The 27,466-nt window shown below is 41.7% G+C and overlaps 1 protein-coding gene across 1 annotated transcript in view; it reads left to right on the top strand.

The window, feature by feature from the left end:
- Positions 1 to 27,466, top strand: part of CFAP99 (cilia and flagella associated protein 99) — a 76,059-nt gene that overhangs the window by 20,352 nt on the left and 28,241 nt on the right. Inside the window, exons 6-13 of the mRNA XM_077816180.1 lie at positions 2,257 to 2,337; positions 8,437 to 8,511; positions 9,568 to 9,627; positions 13,583 to 13,671; positions 16,459 to 16,663; positions 18,442 to 18,583; positions 20,905 to 21,056; positions 25,117 to 25,322. Of these exons, the coding sequence (XP_077672306.1) occupies positions 2,257 to 2,337; positions 8,437 to 8,511; positions 9,568 to 9,627; positions 13,583 to 13,671; positions 16,459 to 16,663; positions 18,442 to 18,583; positions 20,905 to 21,056; positions 25,117 to 25,322 (1,010 nt within the window). The remainder of the gene's footprint in view (positions 1 to 2,256; positions 2,338 to 8,436; positions 8,512 to 9,567; positions 9,628 to 13,582; positions 13,672 to 16,458; positions 16,664 to 18,441; positions 18,584 to 20,904; positions 21,057 to 25,116; positions 25,323 to 27,466) is intronic.

The following is a 27,466-nucleotide window of genomic DNA, read 5'->3' as shown; positions in this document are numbered from 1 at the left end:
TGAAGATCATGTGAGGTGCAAGGATTATATTGGATTTTATTTAAATTCAGATCAAGTCTGCCAAATTTAAGTGCTCATGAAAGGGGGAGTCTAATATCTTTGTCACAGTATGAGCAAACACTGCGCTAACTTCCGGACATAACTTGCAAAATGAGTTTTGATTCTAACCTTTAACCCCATTGTCACAACCACTAGTTCAGATCCTGGAGCCCTCCAAAACAGAGAATGATAATCATGTTGAATTGTCTATTAGTTTGCTGATATGGACTAGGGTCCTCTTAAAACCTAGGTTGAAACCATGATATTTCTTTTGAAGTTGCAGCAAACGTGGTTGATCCCTCAGTCAGACCAGACTGCAGGGTATAGGCTAGGAATATGGGCCCACACCCTTGGAATTGGCTAGTGTGTGATGGGTGGCTGTGCATCAAAGGATGGCCCAGAGAGAAATAGGCCGCCTCTTGTTTCACTCTGTATACTGCTGCAAATAAAAAAGTGACCTCATGGCCAAAGGTTTATAATTGCTTGTCTCCCTCCTCATTTACACACCCCCAGCCATTGCAGATATGGCTTTCCAGAAAGAAAGCGGTTTCAGTTGGGATTTTCACAGGCACAGAAGGGAGCTAGGGGCTCAACTTCCATTAATATGCAATGGTATTTGGATACCTAAATCCCCAAGGCTTCTTTGAAAATCCCAGCCATGATTTATAGTGTAATCTAATCCATTCCTTTAATATTAGTACTATTTATGGTGAAATTATTACACAACATTTTTTAGGTTTGTCTAGAATTAAAATGTATACATTGAAATGCATTAGGCCCCATTCAGCCCAGATAAAAGTTCTTGTAATTCCATTGGAGTTGTACATATTAGGACCAGGGCCATATTTAGCCCACTCTTTATATATTTCCTTGACCTTGTCCCTTTAACTGTCTATTTTTTCTTAAAAATAATAACAAAATAAACAAATCCACCTGGCTAACATGCAAGATTCTGTCTGGTAATATATTGATGATGTAATACATAAACTCTAGAATCTTGTGTCAAAACAGAAGCTCTTAATACAATACACATAACACTACCCCTATCCTTGTCCATCTCACAACCTTAATTTTTAAGGAAATACATGAATGGTCACTGCCAAAGCTGAGAAGAGTTTACTGATCACTAGGTATAGTTTGTATTCCCTTCCCATCTTGCTCCCCCGCTCCTAGTTTATGTTCTCAAGGCACTGAAATTGCCTCATTTCCATCCAGTATAAAACATTACTACTTGTGTGTATAATTCTGAGTGGTTAAATAAAATTAAGTTGATACCTTACAAACCATTTGTCCAGTTGTCCCTTAATATTTAGGGCCATACTGTGCCTTTAAGGCACTGGTCTGTGTTGTAGGTAGTACAGAATTTCACAATCACTAGGGGAGCTTTAGGAGAGATTGTGCCTCCAGGAGCACACCTATTACATAATCCATTAGAAGGTTACATGCTGCTCCCCTCTGCCTTCATCCATTTGGTGACCTATTCTGGCCAGAGCGGAGAGGGGGCATGGCCCAGTCTCTTCCACCTCTCCCACAGCAGTCCTCAGAGGCCAACCCATACCAGACATGCCCTTTCCTTAGACCCTTTGTTGGGTCATGTGGCAGACAGGTAGACCTTAACCCTTTCCTGGATGTTTTACTGGCCCACATTCCAAGATCTGACTACCTCTCTAAACCTGTGAATGCTGCTGTGAGGACCCTCTCAATCCTCCACCCCCAAGCAATTCTATACCCACAACTGGCAAACCCTATCTAGAAGTATAGTGGAGCAAGAAGTATGTAGGAGAGGACAGCTGGCCTGATTCTCCTTAAAGGCAACTTCAGGTTGATCTTCCCCTTTTCACTTTGTGGGAGGCACGGGGGAGCAAGCATAGGATTTCTTTCTCCTTTGGCTTTCGCCTGGCAAAGATGGACTTTTTTTTTTAAACTGTGTTCACAGCTCCTTTGGCTGAAAGCACCTGGAACAGGGTTGACAAGGCCTGGACAGCCCCAGCCAAATAGTGATGGTTGGTGGATATCTATCCCTTTTATGCATTCACCCCTAAAACTTTACTATTCATTTTATGGCACTAATAGAAAAGAAATCACTACTTTTTAAATAATGGCTGTAGTTTTTCATTAGGGATAAATGCCCCCCCCCACACACACACACAGATTTATTGTTTGAAACATTCAGTCTTTCATACCTGTATTACAGAAATTTCTGCCTTTTTAATATAGATTCCTCAGAGCACCTACAAACCTCCAAAGGAAAAACAGCACCTGCAGGAAATCAAGTATAGAAATCGCAGAAGAGCAGAGGTAAGTGTAGCATGATTTTATTTTTAATTGCCCCTCTCCAGCATCTGTTTATTCTTTGATGTAAGTTACAGTTTTCAGAGCTTTAGGGCTCTATCCAATGCAAAAATGCTTCTGCAGCTGCTGGGCCACCCCCTGTTTTGGAGCAATGAAGGCTGCTTCTTCTATCCCTTTCCCGCATGCTTTGTCTGTCTTGTCTATTTTATTGTAAGTTCTTCAGGGCAGAGACCATCTTCTACTCAATGTTTGTTGCAACACAAATAATAGCAGTACGGTTACAAAGGGTAGTGCTTGTGGAAGCAGCCACGTGATGTTGTCCTAATGTAGCCAATCAAGATTGCTTCAAATAAATTTGTTCATTTCTAAGGTGCCACAAGGACTCCTCATTGTTTGTTTTTGCTGATACAGACTAACACGGCTACCACATTGAAATCCATTTACATACTTGTTCTTACATCAGTGCCCAGTGCCATGTTGTTTCCCCCCTCCATCTGCACTGACCCTGTGAAGGTGTTTACGGACTGCAGATAGCCCAGTGAAGGCTCTTGCCTCCCCCATACCTGGCTCCTGCTCCACAGAGGGATTGAGGGGAAAGTTTCTCTCCTACTGTGTTGAGTAGTTTGAGGGGCATTCCCCACTGCTTCTCCACTACTCTCCAAGGAGAGGACATGAAGGAACTTGCACCCCACTGCTTCTGCTCTGCCCTACTATAATGAGGTATTAGTGGCCTTTCCGACACCGCATTGCATCTACTGCTTCCCCTGACTCCAGGGATAAGAAGTCAGGGTGCATGGCTGGGGTATTCCTCCAAGCCCTGCTTGTTCCCTCTGGCCATGTGGAGGGGGGCACTGGGGAACTTAACTAGCTCTGTGGAACCCTACAGAGATCCAGGAGAAGCTACTCCTTTGCTCGCATAGGACACACAGATAGTCAATGTGTGCAATTAACCATTAAGGCATTTAAAAATTTGACATAATTTCTGTTTCCTACCTGAGAAATAATTTCATAGCATCATCCAGTTACAGAAAAATCTCAGTAGCTCCTGACTCATCTGTAGTATTTGGTGCTGCACATACCTGGGAGCTCCTCCCCAGACCAGGCTCTGAGAGTAGGAGATCATCATGACTAGGAAAGCAGCAGAATTCAAGGCGCTGTGTGTTAAGAGAGAAGTGGGAGGGAAGGCCTGGAAAGGGCCCTGACACTTGATCTGCTCTGGTTATTTGAACTGATCCTGATTTTGAAATGAATCCTATTAAACAAGTCAGCTCTGATTAGATTTAAGGCAGATTTCTGTCTTCCTCTTTCTCTCCTTGGAAGGAAATTACGTGATAGCTCCCTCTCCCATCAGACCTCCCACAATGCAATCCCCATATAGAGGTGCTTTAGAAGCTTGATAAAAGGTCTGGTTTTTTTACATCTTTTTATCTGTACTCTCCCACCTGCATTCCACAAATGCCTTGTTCTAGTTTTCACTGACTGATACCAGACAATTTATCACTGTACTAGCCTCTCCATGTCCTTGTGCAAGTTGCATTTGGTTCAGTTCCTGTATGTAGAATATGCTGAACTGCCTACATATTTTGTTAGGGTCAAGCTTTCCTTTTGCCCTTTTGTTGCCCCATCTCATTATAAGCATCTGTTACTTTTAGGTTCTTCACTTTCCAGCAGTATTACTTTATTTTGTATCCTTTCATTATGTCTGTGTTGTGCAGAATGTACATGCTTAGTACACATTATATGGAAAGATTGAAAGGGGAAAGAAACAAAGCACATTATCTGGATTACCAAGAGTCTGAGATAAGTGTAGAATCACTTAACTAACAGCCACAGTCTCCAGTGGAGCAGATGCATGAATGCAAGCAACACAACGGAAAGCCACAGCAGAAAGTGAAGTTGTTGTAGCAGCCATTTTTGTCACTCTGAAATGGCATAAAAGGCATTTAAAGCATTCACAAAGGTCAGTTCCTCAGACTGTTCACTAAATGAAGCTGAAATTGTGGCTCCTGAAAAGAAAGATGCATATGGAAATGTCACGGTCATAGAATTGCACATGTGACTGATGTATCAGAGCAACTCTAGAAAAGAGTGAAAACACCAGGAGCCTCTCCCTGTGCATTTTATCTCAGGGCTGATGCTACATGTCCAGCTTAGCATCATCACTCAGAGCCAGTGGAAAAGCCGGAGTGCTCCTTTCACTTCTGGGGCTGCATCATTATATGTGCTGTCCCCTTTAAATGGGTTCAGCTGGAGCTACTCAGACACTTGTGCCTCTTGGAGCAGCCCCTGGCACCAAGGCTTCTCTTCAACTACCCCACTCCACCAGTGCAGGAAAAGGAATGTTATCTTGCTTACAATGTGGAAACAAACACTGGTAATTGTGTGTTATATGCGGTGATGGGGCTTTCAACTAAGGCTCCAATCCTTCAATGAACTTCGAAGTCACTGGGGCTCCATTCAGGCATCCACCCAGGAGAGATGATTGCAGAATAAGGGCCCTAACACAAGTTTTTCATCAAGGATGAAAATTCGTGTTGACTTCATGCATTGAAAGCTGATTAATGCACTTGCCCATGCACACAGAAATGGAACTAAATTTTTTAACATTTGGCTCCATCTCCTTAGGGATTGTGAGGGAAACATATCCAGGGCTAGGTCATGGTGCAGTAAAGTAGGTGCACTTTTTTGTACAGTAGGTGCATTCTTTCCAAATGGGTTTCTAAAAATGCCACCCATTTGTCTCAATGGGCAGGAGCCTTGACTGGACCAGAATCAGGGGCGTGTGCAGGGATTTCAATGTGACTACTTTTGGAGGGGCACTTTAAACACTGCCCCCCCCCACCCAGTTCCTCTGGGCCCCGCTGTCTCCCCAAACCACCAGGCCCCCACTGCATTCCCTGGGCTCCCCACCCATCCTCCCAGTGCTCCCAGCCCGGCTGCCTGCCCTGAGCTCCTGTCATAAATATAAAGGGAAGGGTAAACCCCTTTGAAATCCCTCCTGGCCAGGGGAAAGCTCCTCTCACCTGTAAAGGGTTAAGAAGCTAAAGGTAACCTCGATGGCACCTGACCAAAATGACCAATGAGGAGACAAGATACTTTCAAAAGCTGGGAGGAGGGAGAGAAACAAAGGGTCTGTGGGTCTGTCTATAGTCTGTCTTTGTCGGGGATAGACCAGGAATGGAGTCTTAGAACTTTTAGTAAGTAATCTAGCTAGGTACATGTTAGATTATGATTTCTTTAAATGGCTGAGAAAAGAACTGTGCTGAATAGAATAACTATTTCTGTCTGTGTATCTTTTTTGTAACTTAAGGTTTTGCCTAGAGGGGTTCTCTATGTTTTTGAATCTAATTACCCTGTAAGATATCTACCATCCTGATTTTACAGGGGGGATTTCTTTATTTCTATTTACTTCTATTTTTATTAAAAGTCTTCTCGTAAGAAAACTGAATGCTTTCTCATTGTTCTCAGATCCAAGGGTTTGGGTCTGTGGTCACCTATGCAAATTGGTGAGGCTTTTTATCCAACATTTCCCAGGAAAGGGGGGGTGCAAGTGTTGGGAGGATTGTTCATTGTTCTTAAGATCCAAGGGTCTGGGTCTGTAGTCACCTAGGCAAATTGGTGAGGCTTTTTACCAAACCTTGTCCAGGAAGTGGGGTGCAAGGTTTTGGGAAGTATTTTGGGGGGAAAGACGCGTCCAAACAGCTCTTCCCCAGTAACCAGTATTAGTTTGGTGGTGGTAGCGGCCAATCCAAGGACGACGGGTGGAATATTTTGTACCTTGGGGAAGTTTTGACCTAAGCTGGTAAAGATAAGCTTAGGAGGTTTTTCATGCAGGTCCCCACATCTGTACCCTAGAGTTCAGAGTGGGGGAGGAACCTTGGCATGGTGGCATAGTGGTGGGATTAACCTGAAATCATTTTGAGATCCAGTTGAGATTTTTTGAACTAGAAATACAGATTTTAAAAAGGAATTTTTTTTTCCTTTGGAAAGGAAGTCCAGAAAGCAGCTGAAACTGAAAGCAGCTTGTTTTTTCTCTGCTTTGACAGCTCCCGTCTACATACCCCAGGCGGGCTCCAAACACTTGCTGGATGCTGCAGCAAGGAAGGGACAGGGCTCAGCGGGAGTGCTAGCTACAGTGCTTTTCCCAGGCACATCCCTTCAGCCGCGCTCAGCCTGACTCCCACCGTGGCAGAAAGTGGGAGAATGGGCTTTAGAGATGGAATTCCAGGGCGGGGGGCCAGAGCAGAAGCTGGGGGCAGTGGTGGAGATGATTATTGGGCAGCCCGTGCCCCTGCTTGCCCCCCTTTGTGCATGCCCCTGACTACAGTAAAGAAGACAGCCCCAAAAGGAGGGGGAGCACACGCAAGGGAATGCAGGGGTGGGCCCCTGTCAAGGTACCATCCCTACTCTGAACTCTAGGGTACAGATGTGGGGACCTGCATGAAAGACCCCCTAAGCTTATTTTTACCAGCTTAAAACTTCCCCAAGGTACAAACTATTTTACCTTTTGCCCTTGGACTTTATTGCTGCCACCACCAAGCGTCTAACAAATATATAACAGGGAAAGAGCCTGCTTGGAAACGTCTTTCCCCCACAAAAAAATCCTCCCAAACGCTATACCCCCTTTCCTGGGGAAGGCTTGATAAATATCTTGACCAATTTGCGTAGGTGAACACAGACCCAAACCCTTGAATCTTCAGAAGAATGAAAAAGCAATCAGGTTCTTAAAAGAATTTTACTTGAAGAAAAAGTAAAAGAATCACCTCTGTAAAATTAGCCCTTTACAGGAGTTCTAACCTGCATTCCTGCTCTGGTCTGGGCAAAAACAACACTCAGACAGAGAGAACCCTTTGTTTTCCCCCCTCCAGCTTTTGAAAGTATCTTGTCTCCTCCTTGGTCATTTTGGTCAGGTGCCAGCGAGGTTATCTTAGCTTCTTAACCCTTTACAGGTGAAAGGGTTTTTTCCTCTGGCCAGGAGGGATTTAAAGGTAGTTACCCTTCCCTTTATATTTATGACAGCCCCCCTGGGCCCACTCTCCTCCAGGAGCTCTCCATTGCCCATTGGCCAACCAAAGGAAGATGGGAGCTGATTGGAGCCTAACTTCTTCCACCCCTCACATTTTTTTTAAACCTTGGCCTGAGTGTTTTGGATCCCTTTGTCCCTTTGACTGCCCCACCCTCCTCCTGTGTAGTTGTAGTATAGGAACTGTGCTTTTAGGATGCTGTGGGTCTGACCAATTACCCTGTTTTGGGGTCAAGAAGGAATTGTTCCCATTCAGGCCAGATTAGCAGGGGGTTGGTGGGGAGCGTTTTGCCTTCCTCACAGCATCATGGAGGCACAGATAACCCAAATAATAGTAGAGCATAGAAATTCAGTAGGAATGTTTAGTTCTTTGCAACGTGCAGCTCAAAAGGGTTGGCTCCCAGAAGTAAAGGAGACCTGACATTTCACTATTGGGCCTTATTCTATTGGAAACGAGAAGACCTGAAGTCTTCACAGACTGAGATTCCCCCATTCTTGTACCCTCTGTTTCCCCACATGAGTGGTATGTGTGTGAGAGGATTCAGAAGAGTGCGGTCACTGAATCCTACAGGTAGGCTAAGGGGAGTCTACCCCGAATTAGGGATTATGTGGATGGAGCTCTGTAGCCCCCACAGTAGACCCACTTAAAAGGCTGGTATTGGAGAGACCGGGACAATAAGGCAGACAGCTCCGCTCCCCCATGCTACATTTATAAAAGTTGCTGCTCCAATCCATCCTTGTGTCTTTCTTCATTCACCTGAATGTCCTGATTAAGCCTCTGCCTTCAGAGGTTTTTTCTTTTCTGTAGTCACTGTCTAACCCACGAAGTTTATTTGTCTATGATCCCTTTTGAGAATTTGTTGTGGCTTGTTGCAAATTATGTTTGACCATATAAGAATAGTTCTTGTACACCATTTGCTTTGTGCTCCAATCATTTATATTTTCACTTGGTATTTAAATATTTAGAGTTCTGTGTTTTAATGGTTGCCTCAATTTGCTACATCGAAAAAAGGTGTTTTTAAATTTCTCAGTGGAGAATTTAAAATTCACCATACTTAAAAAAATAATTGTTTTGATTTTAGGAACTGCTGCTGGAAGCAAATGTTAGCCAGTTCAGGTGTGCAACCATAAAGCCTGAGAAAAAAGCCCCGAGAGGTGTAAGTTAAACAAAATTGGTAAATTAAAAAACAACTATCGTGTGTTTTTATACACATTAATCACTTTTTATCAAAGTACTCAAAGGATCTCTCTGTATTTGGAGTTAGGAAGTATGATACTATCATTCCATCAAGGGGTTCTGGTGACCTTCTAAACTATAAGAATCAAGGCCTGTCTAGCTTGACACCAGATTCCCCAGGTAGAATTAAAGCCCTGCAATTTGAAATGTGGATGTTTTTATTTTATATAATGCACAGATCCTGGACTGTGCTTCATTCACTGTGAAAGTTCTCCACTGGCTCCCTTTTCCTCACCCCAGTACTCCTGCTGCTGCCCCTCCCCTCTTACCTGCCTACCTTAACACTGCTCCAGCAACTTCCCTTGCCACTCAAGCAGTTCTCTCATCCAACAGAGCAGTTTTCCATTACATTGAAAGGGTACACAGCAGCATAGTGAAAGCAGCTCTGTTTGATTAGATGACTCCTGATTTACAGCTGTAGGATCATGCCCATTCATGTAATGTGATCACTGCAGTATCATATCTGTGTATCATTTATACCATGCCCATCACCAAACACCTTCATTTGAGCATCTGTAGCTAGCAGCATAGAATGAAGTTCCCTGTCATTGTCAAAATTCCACATACACTTAATAATCTCATGAAATGTCCTTTGATATCCTGCTTTATCTTCACAAAACTCACATCTTAAGAACTGACTATATTAGTGGCCTTTGGTAGTATTCCATATTCAATATTTCTGTAGCAAACAATATTACTTTATTATTTTGTTATGTTAGCCATCTAAATTCATTTCATAGTAATCAGCAATAATTTTTCTGGGGACCTGTTCTGCAATTATTTGTTACGCAGAACTCTCAATGAGTTTGGCATGCACAACAAGATTTAAGGATGCTATGATTGCAGTATCTAGTCCTCAATAATCACATCTGCTCTTCCAAAGGGAATAATATTCAAGATACAATTTAATAAGATTTTTCCTGAGTATTTGAATATCTATTTCTGAAATGAAAATTAATTTTTGGATGACTTGCAGTATATATCCGGCATTATGAAGAATAAAACGAAGTTCCAAGCTCAAAAGATCCAGGGCAAGGTGAGTAACATTTAGAATATACAGATGTTACAAGTGTTTGAAAAGTGTGGACTGAAAGTCATGACCAGATTTGGAACTGGTGCAAATTGATACAACTCCTCTGTAATCAAGGGTATTACACCAAGGCCTATGGCCATGGGAATGGGATAGTTCAGGAGATTAGCAGAGGCTGGGCAATAGAGCCTTTCACCTCTAGGTCACTGGTTCAAATCCAGGTCCTAAAGAATGAGCAATGGAAATGACTATTTGGTGTGAAATGAGTTTGGTCTGTTGTGTAGTTTCCATTAAACAGGTATCTAAAGCATAAAACCCACAACACTGATTGCCTCTTTGCTGAGACTTCAGTAGTGCAAGTAGCAGGATGTGCTATCCACCTTGAGTATGTGTCTAGGGTCTCAGATGAGCTCAGGCTTGGGGTGGCTAGCCCCTTGTGCTGCTGTGGCTACACTCTTATTTTTAGCTTGCTAGCTCAATGAAAATCACCACCCCAACTTGAAGTGTAGACACACCCTTAGAGATAGTAAGACAGCATTGGGCAGCGTGCATTGCCTCTGCCTGAGCTGTGATTGCCCTGTGGATAACAAAAGACTTCAGTCCCCAGGATTTTCTGTCTGGCATCTTTCATAATCATCAAGATCATACCAAAACAGCTGAATCAAAATAACAGAGTGTCTCAGGATCAGATTCACTGTTAGTGTAAATGGGAAATTTGTCCCATAGTCTAAGGAAATAGATGTTTGCTCACCTTTATTGAACAATTTTTGATACTGATGTTTTAGCAGTACATGGGGCCAAATTCTGATCCCAGTTGCACCAGTACAAATTTCAAATAACTCCATTGGCTTCAGAAGCTGGCCAGTCGGGTGGTGTTGCACATACAACAGAGGTTCATGCACTTATGGTTCCCTCAGATCACCTGCATGTGCAGATCTGCTAACTAATCACAAATGGATAGTTAGTTACAGCAGGCTTACATATTTTATTTGTGAGGTCATCTAGATTCCAATTTCCCCCTTTGAAAATCTGGCTTCTGGAAAATATTTGTAAACCACATCAGACACTGATGACTTACAGTGTTCAGCAATAACAGTAATACCACCACTATACTTACTGACATTACATTAATAAGTCTGTTTAAAAGTGCGGCCCGATATGATATGTCCAATTTGTTTTTAAAGTGCTGTATAATATTAAGACCCCTACTCCTTCCTCGGTTAACACACTCACTGGACCAACTGTAATTTGGACTCTGTTGAAGTCTGTGTCTGTTACACTTCCCTCTCAGACAATCTAAAATATTGAAACTTATCAGCTAGAGTGTTGGCCTGTGGGAATTAAACCCATTGGTTAAGCTGCATAAAAGAAAAATATGGATCCAGTGTCTTATTAAATTGATTAGGGACATTTTTAATAGTTGTTCATATCTTTTCCAGTGGCATAGTCGTATTTATCTCACCCAAACGCATTTGCCTTGAAGGTTGATTAGGTGGCTTTCAGGGAGCTGCTATAAAACTTTCATAGCTGAGATAAGCATATTGTTTGAGTCTTAAAATAAATTCTACTTCCCACACCCACTCCCATTCATCCTTCACCTCCCAATAGACAACTGAGAAGATTTAGGAGGAATGTGTGTACAATATGTTAGAAATCAGGTCACAAAGTCCATCTCAAAATAATCAAATTGTATAATATTTAAATAGATTAGGGTCAGTATGCAATTTACCATAGTTCATTTACCTTCTTGTGAGAACATCCATTGTACAATAAAAACATTTTCTAGTCTCAGTCAGGCACATTGAAACTGCCATGCAGACAAAAATGATTAACCACTGCTGTTACAAAATCTTTATTCTTTCTTTCCACTGCAAGCAGTGAGACTGTACAAATGGCTCATTACTCTGGCTCAGTCTGCCTTGTGCTCACAGGAGATCCGGTTCTCTACATATTTATTGGTTTGGGGTGAAAAATAGTGTGTTCATTAGGTGAAAATATTGAATATGATTTTTTCCACAAGAATTACTCAAGTTTGCAGCCCCTTCTTCCTACTTGATAAGGGGGAAGGAATGACATGATAGAAAAGGGGTAATGTGAAATCAGGTATTCACTGATAATATATGCAATAGAAAAATCTATTTGGATACTTTTTTGTACATATCTGCACAAATCTTCTAATCCTTGTGTATTCTGGCTGTTTAGAGTGCATTTTATTCAATCATAATTTTATTTATTAAACTGGAGATGGAACATTTCTAGGTAAAATATTGTCCCCATAATCAGTTTCAGTTCAGGATATTGACCACTTTTCTGTCTAATCTACAGGAACTCCATATACTACATGAAGGGGGAATAAACAAGCAGTTTCCAAAAGCATAATAACTTCCACATATTTTAGTGAATGTTTTCAATTTAAAACCAATACAATATAAAAAATATAGACTATCTTTGAATTCTGCGCTCTTGAGTACATTTCCCACCCCTGAAGAAGAGTTCTGTGTAAGCTCGAAAGCTTGTCTCTCTCACCAACAGAAGTTGGCCCAATAAAAGATATTACCTCACCCACCTGTAGAGATGGCAAGACCAGTATAAGGAAAGAAAGGACTCTCGTTGCTGTCTCCTCCCCCAAACTTTGGCACCCACCTTTTTTGCACTGAGAAATAGATGGGTAACTACATTTCACAGATGGGCTATTAAAATGTGTCCCATGCTGTAGGAAAACACTGTTCACCTCCATTTATTGAATTTCCTGATTACAACATTTGACTGTTGTGCTCAACCTACATAATCAACCTCAAATATGAAACAACCGTGTTTTTCAGTTTTGCTTATGTATTTCAGTTGGTTGTGCAGAAGGTTGGTATAGGATGTCTTGAGTGATTCTGCACATCTTTAGGGACTGGCAGAGCAATACAGTTATCTTGTAGTTAAAATACATTTTAATATGATTTGCTTCCATATCCACATTGTGAATGGACTTAATTTAACTGGCTGGTGTCATCAATGATTTTTGTTTTCTATATGGAGTGGGCTCAATTCTGATCTCACACCAGTTTTACACTGACACTATTGCATTGACTTCAAAGGTGTTGCCTCTCTAGTATGCTGGTCAGATCAGAATTGGCCCCATTGTGTGCCACTGTAAAGCTGGATCTGGCCCTCTAAGGATTCCCCTTGTGTAAGGGGAATCCTTGGCTGGCAAAGAAGCTGCGTAGTGGCTCTACTCCACTGCCTCTCTCAGGCCTTAGGGATTATCTGTCCGTCACTCCTCAGGCAATACTTACTCTGAAGAGAGATGCTGAAGCAGCCCTGGATCTAGTAGTCCCAGTTGTACTAGTAACTCTCTCTGTGACTTTGAAGGTCAATGAAGTCTGTACTTCAGTTTCTCCATCTATAAAATGGATATAATGATACTGCCTCCTAGAAATATGTTAAAGTTAATAAATTAATGTTTGCAAACCACTTGAGATCCTCAGATGAAAAGTTCTACGTGTTACTGGAATATGTGTGTGATCTTCCTTCCTTTCAACTCTCCCAGAGGTGAACACACAAGATGTTTTCTGTTGGATGCAGTTGGCAATCATATCTTTGTCCAAATCAACTGGAATCTTTTTTTTTCCTATTGGAATGTTTCCATGTACATGAGTATATAAGAGTTTAAAAAAATTAAAAGAAGTGAACACCTTATATGATTTGACATGGCCCAAGAGTGATTACAAATTTATAATCCACTTCAGGGACCTGGCTGACTGCTTAAACAGCTTGAGTGGTTTATGAAGAGCATGCAAATCTATTGTGAATGTGAGATTAATGCTTTGAGCAAAATTTATACTTCATCTTGAAGGTGATCTAAAGTGATTGAATTACTGTGGATTGATTTATTTAACCCTTTGAATTGTTTCTGTAGTCCATTTATGATTTACATTGCTAAATATAGTATATGCATTCCTTTTCCTGATAGATTGACAACGTACCTATTAAATTAAATGCAACAGCAATCTTAAGAGAAGGTGCTCACTACCAGCGAAAAATGGAACAAGAACTCAGCAGGTACTTTCTGTACATAATATTTCCCAGCTCCTTTTTATACATCCTTTGATATAGAGAGCACATTAAGGGAGACTCATTATATTAGTTTAACTGCAGTTTAATTAATCTGTTAAAGGCATATGAAAATTTGCATGATTAATAATGAGCAGATAGGACTGAAATTAAAGACTACATTAGAATGGCAATGAAGACTTTTTTGTTTTATTGTAGGTAGAGTACAATGTGACTCTGTTCTAATTGAGCATTCTAGCTAATGCCCACTTGTTAAGTGCCATGAATAATCATGTTTTAGATACACATAAGTACATCATTCTGGGTAAGTAATTACACACACACACATCCATGCATGTACGTAGTTATACATACAAACAGATTATGTTCGTACCCATTCAAGTACTTATAGTGTATTTGTTAAGGAACACAAATAAGTCAAATAATTTTTGGTGTAACTCTGTTACCTTCAGTGGAGTTACATCTGAGCTGAATGTGGGCTATTGTACTCAGAATTTTATACTCAAACTGGTTACTATTTATGTAATAATACTCAGTGGCTTCCATGACCATACAGGACATAGTAGTCATTAGTCTAGGTTTTCAGTTCACCTGTTAATCGTTGGGGGTGAAGGAAGAGAGAGTGAATGGACAGTGCAGGTTGTGTTCTTTCACTAGAAATAAATAACATTACAACTAGTAATTTCGACTGAGACAAAATCTAGAATATTGTCATCTTGGGTTAATATTATAAATGTTCCACCTGAGTTAGCAGGCTTAGTGCAAAACATTATTAACCTCTTTAAAAGACTCCAGCCTTCCACAAAAGCTTTTAGAAGTGAACATAATGAGGCTAAGGATTAAATTCAGACCTGTCAAATCTGACTAAAATGAGTGACCCCTTCAAAATGAAAGATGTCACTCATTTGAGTGCAAGACCCCACATCCTCAAAGGTATTTAGGTATCTAATTCCCACTGATTTCAATTGGAATTAGGCAACTAAATACCTTTGAGAATCTTGGCCAAGGTTCCAATAATTCCATCACTATTATTGTTGAGAATAATTTACATCAAAATAGAGAATGAAACTTCTATGCTATGCTAAAGCATGAATTGCACAGCATTGAGATGCCTGCATGGATTTTTTTTTTCTATTTTTTTTCTTTTTTTTGGTGTCCCTCTGTCACGCTGCGTGGAGTGGTTCATGACCCTGAGTGCCAACTTCTGGGCACACTGTCAAAAAGGTAGAGCAGAGATCTCAAACAGGTGGCATGTTCTATAATTAGATTTCACCAACCCAGTAAAAACTATGAACTCATGAAGCACTATAACAGTGTTACCACTGAGTCATAGACAGTCCCTTTGGGCATTCCAGCCTACCTTGCCACCCAGGCAAGCTGGACTTTGTGACAGTTGGTTGCTATATGCCAAAGATCACAAAATATTCAGGTTGCTCCCGGTCCCAAGAAACCAGTCACTTACCCCAAGTCAATTTGTATCTAAGTTATCACACCAAAGACAACACTTGTAGCCCATCCTATAGTAAATTAACTAAGGCTTTGTTAACTAAGAAATGAGTTATTTACAGGTGAAAGCAGGCAAACACATATACACAAATAAGTTACACTCTGTGGTTCCAAAAGGTGACCGAGTTATAGTAATCGGTCAGTACTGTGTGTCTTTTAGGTTGACCCTGAGGATCTCAGCTTCTGTTTCAGAGCTCCAGCCCTGTGAGAGTCCAAACAGCAAAAAGAAAAATATTCATGTCAGTGATCTTTATGTCCTCCTTCCAGCATTCAAGCTGATGGGATGAGCTTATTTGCATATAGCACCTTCATGGGTGTGAGAGGGAAATTAACCAAGTGTTTGTATCATGAGGTTCCCCAATGGCCCATTTAGTTTTGACAGCCCTTCTTGATGGGCGTGGGACCATTTCTTCTGACTTGGTTCACAGGTTCAGAGCAAGCATTTTGACAATTATAAAGCAAAACTTGCATATCACTGTATAGCATGGGATATGGACATTACAAGTGAAATTAATTCATGCAGCAACATACAAATATTCCATAGAAACTAAACACATTTTTGTAAGTCTAATGCCTATCTTGAAAAATACTAACACATATGTGAGCTGGTCTGGTTTCCAGCTATGAATTTGTCAGTGCTCAGCTGACACCTAGAGCCTTGGCAAGAGCTGGCAGCCTGGGGTGAGCACAGGAGACACTGGGTAGAAGCAGTTCTCCCACTGGCACTGTCCTCGCCCCCAGCCCAGTGCAAACCAGCGCATGGCACAGCCCGGGGCAAGCCCAGCCTGCCCTGCAAGGCACTTCCCTGGGCCTGCCGGGGATTCTGCAGCTCACCCCGAGAGCAGACCCTCCTCAGCCACAAATTGCAACAACACCCCTGCAACTTCCGCCCCTCCCCCAGCTGAGAGCCGGCCTGACCTGTCCTGCCTCCTCTGCCAAGCCAGGACACCGCACAGGCCAACGAAACCACCCAAAAGTGGGGAGTGGAGCCTGGCTGGTGGGCACTTGCCTCTTACTGTGCCCGGACACTGGCACCCTCTTGACCATGGCGCCCCCACCCCCCCCGACCACGGCACCCACGGTGGTCACCCATGTCACTCACCCATAAGGCTGGCCCTGTCAACCATGTTTGAAGGGGTAACTCAAACAGGTAAATGGGTTTTGCTCAAAGTTTTTTAAGAAATGTTTCAGCTGAAAAGCAGAATTTGCTCATAGCCAAAATGTTCAAATACAGGAACCTAGAGTTAAAGGTTTTCTTCTCCTTTCCAGAATTGAAAGTTTGCTACGAGGTGCCCATGACCCATCTGAATTCCTGGAATGGCAAAAACAGATGCGTGAAAAAGATTTGGAACAACAGCTGGCTGAAATAGAATGTAGGAGGCTACAAGGGAAACTGAGTCACGAGGAGGCAGTTCTAGCACGTCAGAATGTAATTCAGGAAAACAAGAAGAAAGCTGAACTAAAAAGAGAAGAGGTAAAGCATTACAGAATTACTCAGACTTTATTTGAGCTTTATATCAATAAACAGCTTGTTATAACAATGTACAGAAGTTCATTCAAAGTAGGTCTGTGTATTTAACTGGAGTCTGCAACTAGTGCAAAAATCTTGTGCTTTAGTTTACATCCACAGAAGTTCTAGTATGTTGGGAAAGAAAAGGTTTACTAGTATTTGATTTGATAGTTAATATGTGCTTATTAAAGTGAGTAAAAGCAGAAGAAATATTTACCTCTGAATCCCTTGTTTTCTTGGATTTCCCATTCTTTGTAACTAAGAAGTGCGGACATCAAGAGATTAAAGGCAGTTATTTTCAGTGGACTCATTAGTAGAAGAATAACTATGTTATGGTGTTTGAATAGGATCAAAGCAACAAAAAGTCTGTCAGATGTCTGGGCTCACCTGATGTGTTCTGTGCCAGCGGTTCTAACTTTAGCAGCCCGAGGACCCCCATTTTGATTTAAATTTTTTCGCAGACCCACAAGCCAGGTTTCTAATTTTCCCTGGGGGTGTTCAACCCCTGGGCCCCACCCCCACTCTGCCCCTTCCAACAAGGCCCCACTCCTGCTTCACCTCTTCTCACCTCTGCTCCACCCCTGCCCCTCCTCTTCCCTACCTCTTTCCGTCCCTTCCCCCGAGCACACCCCGTCCCCGCTCCTTCCCCTCCCTCCCAGCGCCTCCTGCACGCTGCTGAACAGCTGTTCTGCAGCATGCAAGAGACACTGGAGGGAGGGAGAGGAGTTGATCAGCAGGGCCGGTGGTCCTGGATGTGACTCGCGGACCCCCTGGAGTATCGTCGCGGACCCCAGTTTGAGAACCACTGCTTTGTGCTATTTAGGATATACAGAACCTCAATGGTGGGGAAGCGCAGGAGACCACTTTATAGATGTGCATGCATATTTTATGCTGAACAATTGTTTCATGAAATACACTTCCAAATGCACAATCTTTGAGCTTATTCATCTCCTCTCACAAGCCAATACAGACGGTAGCTGAAAACATGCTTTCTCTGTATTATAGAAAGGTAATGCAGGCTCATTACGGGACCATAGTTCAAGTTAGCCCTGTATCAGGGTTGCCTGAGAATAAAACATGTCTACATGGGACACTCAGGAAAGTTAAGGAGAATCAGCTAACGGTGTGAAGGCAACGCGCATAAGTTAAAGCAGGTATGGATGCTTCCATTCAGGAGGAAATTGGCCTCCTCTTTGGAGAGGATTAAATTTCAACAAATTCAGGCCAGTTTACTTCTGAATGAGAGCATCCATACACGCTTTAACAAATGTGCATTGACTCCACACCTTCAGCTGAGTCACCTTAGCTTTCCTGAGTGTCCCTGTGTAGACAAGGCGTCAGTTAGTCATGACCAGGGCAGAAGGTAACTCCTTATGTGCTCTGAAAAACAGTTGGGAGCAAATCTATGGAGATGGTGCAAATGAACTTTCCCTCCCCTTGGCTGTCTGTGTGGCCTTCTGAACATCCTGTCATGTTGGTTTTCCTGTAAAGGGGGCACAGAGGTTACTGCAGCTGTAGAGTTACAACAAACCCTGCAGAACTGCTATCGAAGAATGAGGCAGAATCAGGATCCTCGAACTGGGGTTTCCCTCCTGTCTCCCTCCTTACACACTTGTTACTTTTGTAGAGGCTGCAATCCTGCTAATCCAGTTGTTCTTACCCGTTTTTAACAGCTTGCAGCAAAGAGAGAAGAGTTGTTTTTATCATTTTCTTTACTGACCTGTTGTTTGTTTGCGGTTTAGACAGCAGAATTGATGCACCAATATGCAGAGAAACGTCTTCAGGAAGCGAAGGAAATGAGAGAGTTGGTGGAGCAAGTAGTGGAAGGACATAAAAATGTGAAGCAAGCACGAATGAAGCTCCAGAAGTACAAACGACAAATAGGTATTTGTGTTGCCAAGCCCCTAGGATATGATGGCAAATTTCCAAGTCATTTTATCTTTATTTTAGTGGGCAACTCATCTAAATTTTGTTGAAAAAGAAGAGGGGGAGAAATTCAGAATATATGTTCCCGTAAACAAGTGGACCAATGTAATAAGTGAATCTTTGAGCCCACTCTAGCTGAAATGAGCATCTAAGCTATGCTACTGGCCCAGAGAAGTTATTCCCTGTGTTTAAAGGGGAAGATGCAGAATCAGGCATTCTGAAGCTACCAGTCTACACTCCTGCCAGAAGTGGTACATGTGACTGCCTGTTCTGATTGCCATACCAGTATATGGTGATCAGATTCATGTGACTCATACTGAATCCCCAATGTCCTAAAGAGAAGACTTGTTGGGCCAACTGAAAATTTTAAAGGAGACATAACTCATTATGACCTCTTCCAAGCTGAGGAGGAGAAGAAGAAAGCAGCCACTGAGATAAGAGAGAGTTCCTTCTCTAAACCAAAATAAATCACTGGGCGTGAAAAAGGAGAGCAGTGATTGGAGTGGAGAGTGGATGTTGCTGGCTTTCCACAATTCTCCAGGGGGACGTTCCAGTTTATATTTTAGCTCAGATGACTTAGTGGTGGTCATGAAGCTGGTCTCTTCCTCCATCCAAAGATATGCATGGTACTTACTCCATTATAGGACTGCACTAATACCTAGTGAAGGAATAGGCAGTCTCTAGCCTTGAGAAATATAGAGTGCAGAAGATGAGCCCTCAAATGCACAAGTTCTCCTCTGCCTGGATAGGGTCACTCCTCTGTCATTCAGATTTTAATTCTTGTTTTTAGCTTTTGAGTGTGATGCTTCCCAAGGGTCCCCAGGGCTGTGAGGTACCTCGCTACCACCTGCTGTTCATGTGAGGAAACCTTGTCTGTGCCTGCTGTACGTCAGCTCCCCAACTCCACTGGCCAAGGGCAACATAAGCATTCCCCTCTCAGCCTACACAGGCCCTGCTGTCCTTCTGTAGGTTAGCAATAGGCACACTCCAACCATAAGCCCTTGGATTGTCCCCCTGGAGTGTCCAGCCTCTAGTCTTTTGGACACCCACAGTATTCACAGATTCACTGCTCCCAAAGCAACACCATGCCCCAGCTTACCAGATACACCTCACATTACTGCTCTACTTTAACACTCAGCACGTAGGGAAGTTTATAGTTAAAGTCTGTTTAACAAAGATTCAAGTGATAGCAAGTATAAATATTGGAGACAAATGGTTTCATATAAAATAAAAACACATTTTAGAACCTAGACTTACTTAACTAGTTACTGTCATGTCTTATAGGTCAAAGCTCACCCAAAATCCTTCCAGCATATTACAGCCAGGCTTGGCTGCGGTCTTCCCTTCATGAGACAAGTCGTGCTGTCAGCTTGCCTCCTCGGTGGAAAAGATCTGAGAGTGTCCCCCTGTACCCCCAGTCATCTTTGTCTTTACTCATAAATAGGACAGTCTCCTGTGTGCCTCTTTCTTGTCAATTTCACAATCTCTTGATTAGCATTGAGCTCAGACTGTAGATAGGCCTCCATTGTGAAAGTGACAATACACACATGACCAGCCAGAGAAAGAGAGAAGCATCTCTTCCCTCCTACCTGACAGCAGCATGTTTATCACTTTCTGGTGACCTGCCTTAACTCACATACCTTAAGAACATAATTTCTTAAATATTATCTGTATATACATTTTGCAATGATTATTTGGCTCTTGGTAGAGGCTTCACATGCCACCCTTTGGTCAACTTAATGTGCGTATATCTGACCCAGGAGATCCCTGTAAAACTCTATGCGGCCCCTGTGCCCTCTGCCAGTTGGCACCAAGAGGTTCCTGGGTTACACTGAGTAAGCCAGTCTTTCTCCTAGATAGGTGAGCCTGGCAGTGAGCCAGAATCCATAGCTTTCCAGAGTACATACAGCTTGGAAAGCTATGAATATTTGATGCTAGACAGAGTCTGTACTTTAAGTAAATGAAACTACGCATTTTCCTATTTTTTTTGGTCTCGAGTCTAAACTAGAAAATAAATTACTACATACTAATTGTGTCAACTGTAAGTATAAACTGCTTTATATTTCAGTTCTGTGTCTGTAAGTCTCATAGAATCACAGATACTAGAGATGGAAAGTGATTATTAGTCTCTCTCATCATCCTTCCTACCAGGGCAGGGTAACAACCTGAAGTATATTCAGATCAGTATTAGTCATTATTCACACATGTACAAGAATTCATCTCCAGATGTATTGCAGCATCCGACATGCAGCTAACATGGGTTATTTGTTTTCTCTCAGTTCAGGAAGTGTCTGAGGAGAGCCGAGAACTTCTTCGTCAAGCTCTGGAAGAAGAAGAAGAGAAGATTAGGAAAAGATATGAATTGATTCAACAGATAAGAGCTATAGAATCTCTGCCATTCTTTAGGAACAAGTTTGTTGACTTAACCCAGGTAGGTTCATAAGGAAAAAAATAACTGTTTTAGAGGTATGTTTACCTTTCACACAGACGTGAATTATACTGCATACAAAAATATTGCATGTTGGATACATGCAATTAGAGATGAGCCCAAGACATGCAGCTTTGATTGAAAAATTAAATCTGAACCTGAATTTTCCCAGAGTTTATAAAATGAACACTTTATAAGAGAAAACATCACGAGCACAGATCAAATCCTAAACCTCATTGAAGTCAATGGGAATTTTGCCATTAAGTCCAGTAGTGCCAGGATTTCATCCTATAACATGTCTCTTAAGACATTTCCAAGTAGAGCCCCTAGATTGCTCTACCTTCACAGTAACCCTTTTGTCAATACTTGGAGCTCTCATGTCCACACATAGAGCTTGGAATGATGTAGAGGTGTTCATATCACTGCAGTGACTATACTGACTCTGAGTAAAGCTATGCCTCCTATACTGTGTCTCTGGACAGGAAACACAAGCGTGGCAATTGCATTGGTGCAATTAGTCCTCCTAGCACAATCCCACAATGCTCCCACCCACCCTTCAGTGACAACATTAGCAATTGGCTCTGCCACCTCTCAAGCCAGCCACCTACTGGCTGCATACAGGCCCAAAAGCACCTGATGCAAAACTTGACTGGTCTCAGCTCTGCCCAGGATCTCGTCTTCCTCCCTTGCCCCTTCCCCATATACCCAGAGCAGCATAACAAAACAAAAAGATAAAGCAAAATAAAAGTTGACTAACACTTGTAAACGATCAGAACTGCTCTCTTTTAGTTTTTCCTTTCTTCCATGGGAATTCAGCTGAAAAAGAAAAAGAAAAAAATCCTTAATGGTTAGTTAGCAGAAACCAACAGAGAGATGCTGTTCCTTCCATGGAGAGGGCGTTGCTGGTGCAGCAGTCCATATGCTCCTTTAGCAGTATCTTCCAAACTCTTGATATCTAAAAGCAGAAAACAGACCTGAGTCATTAGTAGCCTACTTACCCCTCACCATCTCCTCAGATCCCCAAACAAATCCACCATGTTACCTCGCCATACTTCTCCAAAATCCACTTTTGTCCCTTCTGCCCCATCCCATTTCCCTACCCCCTGTTTCCCAAAGAAGCTATTAATTCCCTGTGGGGGACACTGCATTAGTAGTGAGAAGAAGGGAGGACTGGCTGGACAGTGTCACTTGGGACCTTAAAGGGAAACACAAGAGAATGAAACTGGGATCAGCTACAAAGCAAAGTATAAACCTAACAAAATAAGAACAGAAAAAAACAATAGAGAAACCCAATTTATCTGAAAAAAAATTGAATAACTGAATAAAAAAAGAATAAAGTCAACTTCCTTCTCCCTTGGAGCACTATTAACCAAAGGCGGTATCCACCTAGAGCATAGACCCTGCTCTTGACAGTGCATATACAGACCTTCACATGGGATGAAGCTAGTTAAAGCAGACAACGGAGCAAGCCAAAAATGTGAACAACTACAAATAGACATTATGTCTCAGAGGTTATATACCTATTCCCTGGGGATGTGGGAAAGAGTCAACAATCCACAAGCTCTGCAGTGCTCACAGGGAGTGCTGTGAATGCACGCAATGCACTTTGTGGACCTTGAACAGGCTCTCTTGTGTGTTCACATTGCAACTTGCACTTTTATGACTGAACCAGTCTGAGCAGCAGTGGTGCAATGGCACAGTTCTTTAATGTAGTCAGGGCTTGGAATTACAGAGCTCTCTCAATCACATGCTCCTGTGGAGCAGCACTCATTGTCTGGTTCATTAAAACGAAAGTGATGGGAATTCCGGTACTTTCTCATTTATAGGCCTAGTTCATTTCATTGCTATTGACAGTGGGCAAAATTTTGCAGTCAGCTCCTCACATACAGCTCCCATTGTTCCCATTTGTATCCAAGGGCAGTATTTGGCTTTAAATATGGTTTCCTATCTAACTCATTCCTGAGAGGAGATTCAAATAGCAAGTGAACACAACATGTTTGAAGTCATATTTGAAATACTCATTCCAAATCAAGCCAAAGGGAAGCCCTTGCTAAATGTAAGTTTGGTAAAAGTGAGCTGGTCATTCAAATTACAACCAGATAAAGAAAGGAATGAGAACTCTCAGGTTTACATTATAATTTCCTAGTAGTGCTTAAGATGTGACTCCGATTTCAGTTAGTACATTTTACTTGCTTAGCCTGCATTTCTCTTTTGTAAAAATACACTTTCAAACTAGATGAAATAGAATTTGACTCCATGAAATTCTCACTTACTTTCATAATCTTTAATGTCCCCAGCTATCCACTTGGTGGCACTCCAGTTACATGAACAGCAGTGTTATCTACTGTGCAGGAAAAGGAGCCCCTTCATATATATTCCCAGGACCATCCCACAAAGATTTCTGAAACTCAGTCACCACGTTGGGCTTCTAAGCAAATCCGCTTCCAAAAAAGGACATTGCACAGTCTCCCTACTAAGTTTTCACACACCACCACCAGAATCTCCATCCTGTACTAATGCATTTCCCTTTCACTTCATGTGTTACAGCTCTGCAACAATGTACTGACTGGGTCAAACAGTAGATGAGGGGATAGTTCAAGGATATGCATCTTGAAATGTGAAAATTAAAATGCATCAGGATAGACAAAAATAGTCATTTTTTGATGTGAAACTGATGCAGTTTTGGAAAGGAAACTACTCAGAAGCCCAGTATTTGTGTCTATATATGCACCCATCAGCATGCATTGCATTGGTACAGGGTGGAGGTACTGATGCACATGGTGTTGAGACCCAGCAATGTCCTTTTGGAAGAGAGATTGCTTAGAAGCTCAGTGTGATGATTACATAATTTTGATGTTTGTATTTCAGAGGTACAATAACTGGGGTGATCCTGTAAATATGTGGAAGGGGTCCTATTCCTTCACAGCAGATAATTTTACTGCTTATATATGGCTTTGGTAGTGGGCTAAAAATGTCAAGCCCCTAAACTTCTGTTTAGAAGTGTCCTGACTTTCTGAGGTGCTGACCACCTGCAGCTCCCATTTTCATAGATTCATAGATATTTAGGTCAGAAGGGACCATTATGAACATCTAGTCTGACTTCCTGCACAACGCAGGCCACAGAATTTCACCCACCACTCCTACGAAAAACCTCTCACCTATGTCTGAGCTATTGAAGTCCTCAAATCGTGGTTTAAAGACTTCAAGGAGCAGAGAATCCTCCAGCAAGTGACCCGTGCCCCATGCTACAGAGGAAGGCGAAAAACCTCCAGGGCCTCTTCCAATCTGCCCCGGAGGAAAATTCCTTCCCAACCCCAAATATGGCGATCAGGTAAACCCTGAGCATATGGGCAAGATTCACCAGCCAAATACTACAGAAAATTTACTTCAATGAGGGTTGTGGTTTCTCAGCACCCTTGAAACTCTGGCTGCTTCTCTTTGGGCTCCTAAATCCAGAATTCAATGCCAAACTTTAGGCACTCAGATTTTAAAATGTTGGCCTTGGACATTAAGGGTCTGATCTTGCCAGGTGCAGAGCAGTTAACTCCTATTAACCTCAGCTGTTAAATTCAGGTGCTCAATATTTCACAGGATCTGGCCCATAATCTGCAGCTAGATTACTCTTCCACCCAAGTGGAAAAACAGATACTAGCAAACAAATGATCTCAGTACTTATTTTTGAATGTATATTCCCTTCTGGTTTTACAGACTTCACAGTTTTCCAAATTTAAAATGATGCTGTTAACTTTTAAACTTCCTATTAAAACTGGATTTTGTGTAATCTAGAATCATTTCTGGTCAGATAAAACTGGACTTTTATATTTGTGGTTAGTTCAGTTTGTTTCCTAGATGAGATTTCTTCTGTGAAAAGTTGTATTGTCACATCTTAGACTCATGTACTATGATACATCTCTGAAAATGATTTCTATGCCACAGAAAGTAGCTTGTAAATAAGTTAAGGCCAAATCCTGCTTAATTGAAGTCAAAACTCCCAGTGACGTCAATGTGAGCTGAAACATGATCAATATAGTCTTTTTCCACTCACTGATTTGTATTTCTGTAGACTGCTGGCTATGGCTTTAGTGGTGAAATGTCAATAGTGGAACTGCGCGAACGCCTAGCTTTACTGAAAGAAGCACAGAAGAAGGCAGAGGAGGAGAAGAGAGACCAGATAATACATGAAAAACAAGCCAAGGAACAACAACTTCTAGACAAACTGGAGCAGATTTCCCTGTTCAGAGCAGCACTTGGAAGAGCAGCTGCATTAAAGTTAGTTTAAAATACCATAGAGATGTTTAGAATATTACATCGTTGCTAATATCTTGTTGTTTGCAGGAATGAAAGATTTGGGGTGAAATCCTGACTCCATTTATTAGGAGTTCTGCGATTGTCTTCAATATGGGCATGATTTCAATCTTGCTGTTCAAATTAGGGCTCTTGATTACTTGCAATTAAGTCACGTGATTAACTCAAAAAAATTAACTGCAATTAAAAAATTAATTGCAATTCATTAAATTACAATAGAATACGAATTGAAATGTATTGAATATTTTTGGATGTTTTTCTACATTTTCAAATATATTGATTTCTATTACAATATAGAATACAAAGTGTACAGTGCTCACTTTATATTTTTATTACAAATATTTGCACTGTAAAAATGATAAATAAAAGAAATAGTATTTTTCAATTCACCTCATATAAGTACTGTAGTGCAATCTCTTTATCGTGAAAGTGTAACTTACAAATGTAGATTTTTTTTGTTACATAGCCGCACTCAAAATCAAAACAATGTAAAACTTCAGCGCCTATAAGCCCACTCGGTCCTACTTCTTGTTCAGCCAATCTCTAGGACAAACAACTTTATTTACATTTATGGGAGATACTGCTGCCTGCTTCTTATTTACAGTGTCACCTGAAAGTGAGAACAGGCATTCGCATGGCACTTTTGTAGCCGGCATTGCAAGGTATTTATGTGCCAGTTATGCTAAACATTCATACGCTCCTTCATGCTTCGGTCACCATTCCAGAGGACATGCTTCCATGCTGATGACGCTCGTTAAAAAAATAATGCGTTAATTACATTTGTGACTGAACTCCTTGGGGGAGAATTGTATGTCTTCTGTTCCGTTTTACCTGCATTCTGCCATATATTTCATGTTATAGCAGTCTCAGATGATGACCCAGCACATGTTCATTTTAAGAACACTTTCACAGCAGATTTGCCAAAATGCAAAGATACCAATGTGAGATTTCTTAGTAAAGATATAGCACTCTACCCAAGATTTAAGAATTGAAATGCCTTCCAAAATCTGAGAGGGATGAGGTGTGGAGAATGTACACTTTGTATTCTGTGTTGTAATTGAAATCAGTATATCTGAAAATGTAGAAAACATCCAAAAATATTTAAATAAATGGTTTTCTATTATTAACAGTGCAGTTAATCACACGATTAATCATAATTAATCGCAATTTTTTAAATCACTTGACAGCCCTACCTAATATATATCATACAAATCTACTAAATTTGAATTTAAAGATGTAAAGTATCCTTAGCATATTGGTACAGGCTCTTCGTTGTGACTAGATTCTGAGTACCAAATATTCAGACACAAAATCATGTATCTGGAACAAGAAAAGGAGTACTAGTGGCACCTTAGAGACTAACCAATTTATTTGAGCATAAGCTTTCGTGAGCTACAACTCACTTCATCGGATGCATTCAGTGGAAAATACAGTGAGGAGATTTATATACACACAGAACATGAAAAAATGGGTGTTACCATACACACTGTAAGGAACAAGCCGTCAGGAACAGTATCCCCGATAATGTCACGGCACACCTGGTGGCTGAACTTTGTGACTTTGTCCTCACCCATAACTATTTCACATTTGGGGACAATGTATACCTTCAAATCAGCGGCACTGCTATGGGTACCCGCATGGCCCCACAATATGCCAACTTTTTTATGGCTGACTTAGAACAACACTTCCTCAGCTCTCGTCCCCTAATGCCCCTACTCTACTTGCGCTACATTGATGACATCTTCATCTTCTGGACCCATGGAAAAGAAGCTCTTGAGGAATTCCACCATGATTTCAACAATTTCCATCCCAACATCAACCTCAGCCTGGACCAGTCCACACAAGAGATCCACTTCCTGGACACTACAGTGCTAATAAGCGATGGTCACATAAACACCACCCTATACCGGAAACCTACTGACCGCTATTCCTACCTACATGCCTCCAGCTTTCACCCAGACCACACCACACGATCCATCGTCTACAGCCAAGCTTTATGATACAACCGCATTTGCTCCAACCCCTCAGACAGAGACAAACACCTACAAGATCTCTATCAAGCATTCTTACAACTACAATACCCACCTGCTGAAGTGAAGAAACAAATT

The sequence above is a fragment of the Eretmochelys imbricata genome, chromosome 4, assembly GCF_965152235.1.
Source record: "Eretmochelys imbricata isolate rEreImb1 chromosome 4, rEreImb1.hap1, whole genome shotgun sequence".
NCBI classification, from domain to species: domain Eukaryota; kingdom Metazoa; phylum Chordata; order Testudines; family Cheloniidae; genus Eretmochelys; species Eretmochelys imbricata.
Note: the sequence above shows the minus strand (reverse complement) of the source record. Positions and strands in the feature narration are given on the sequence as shown.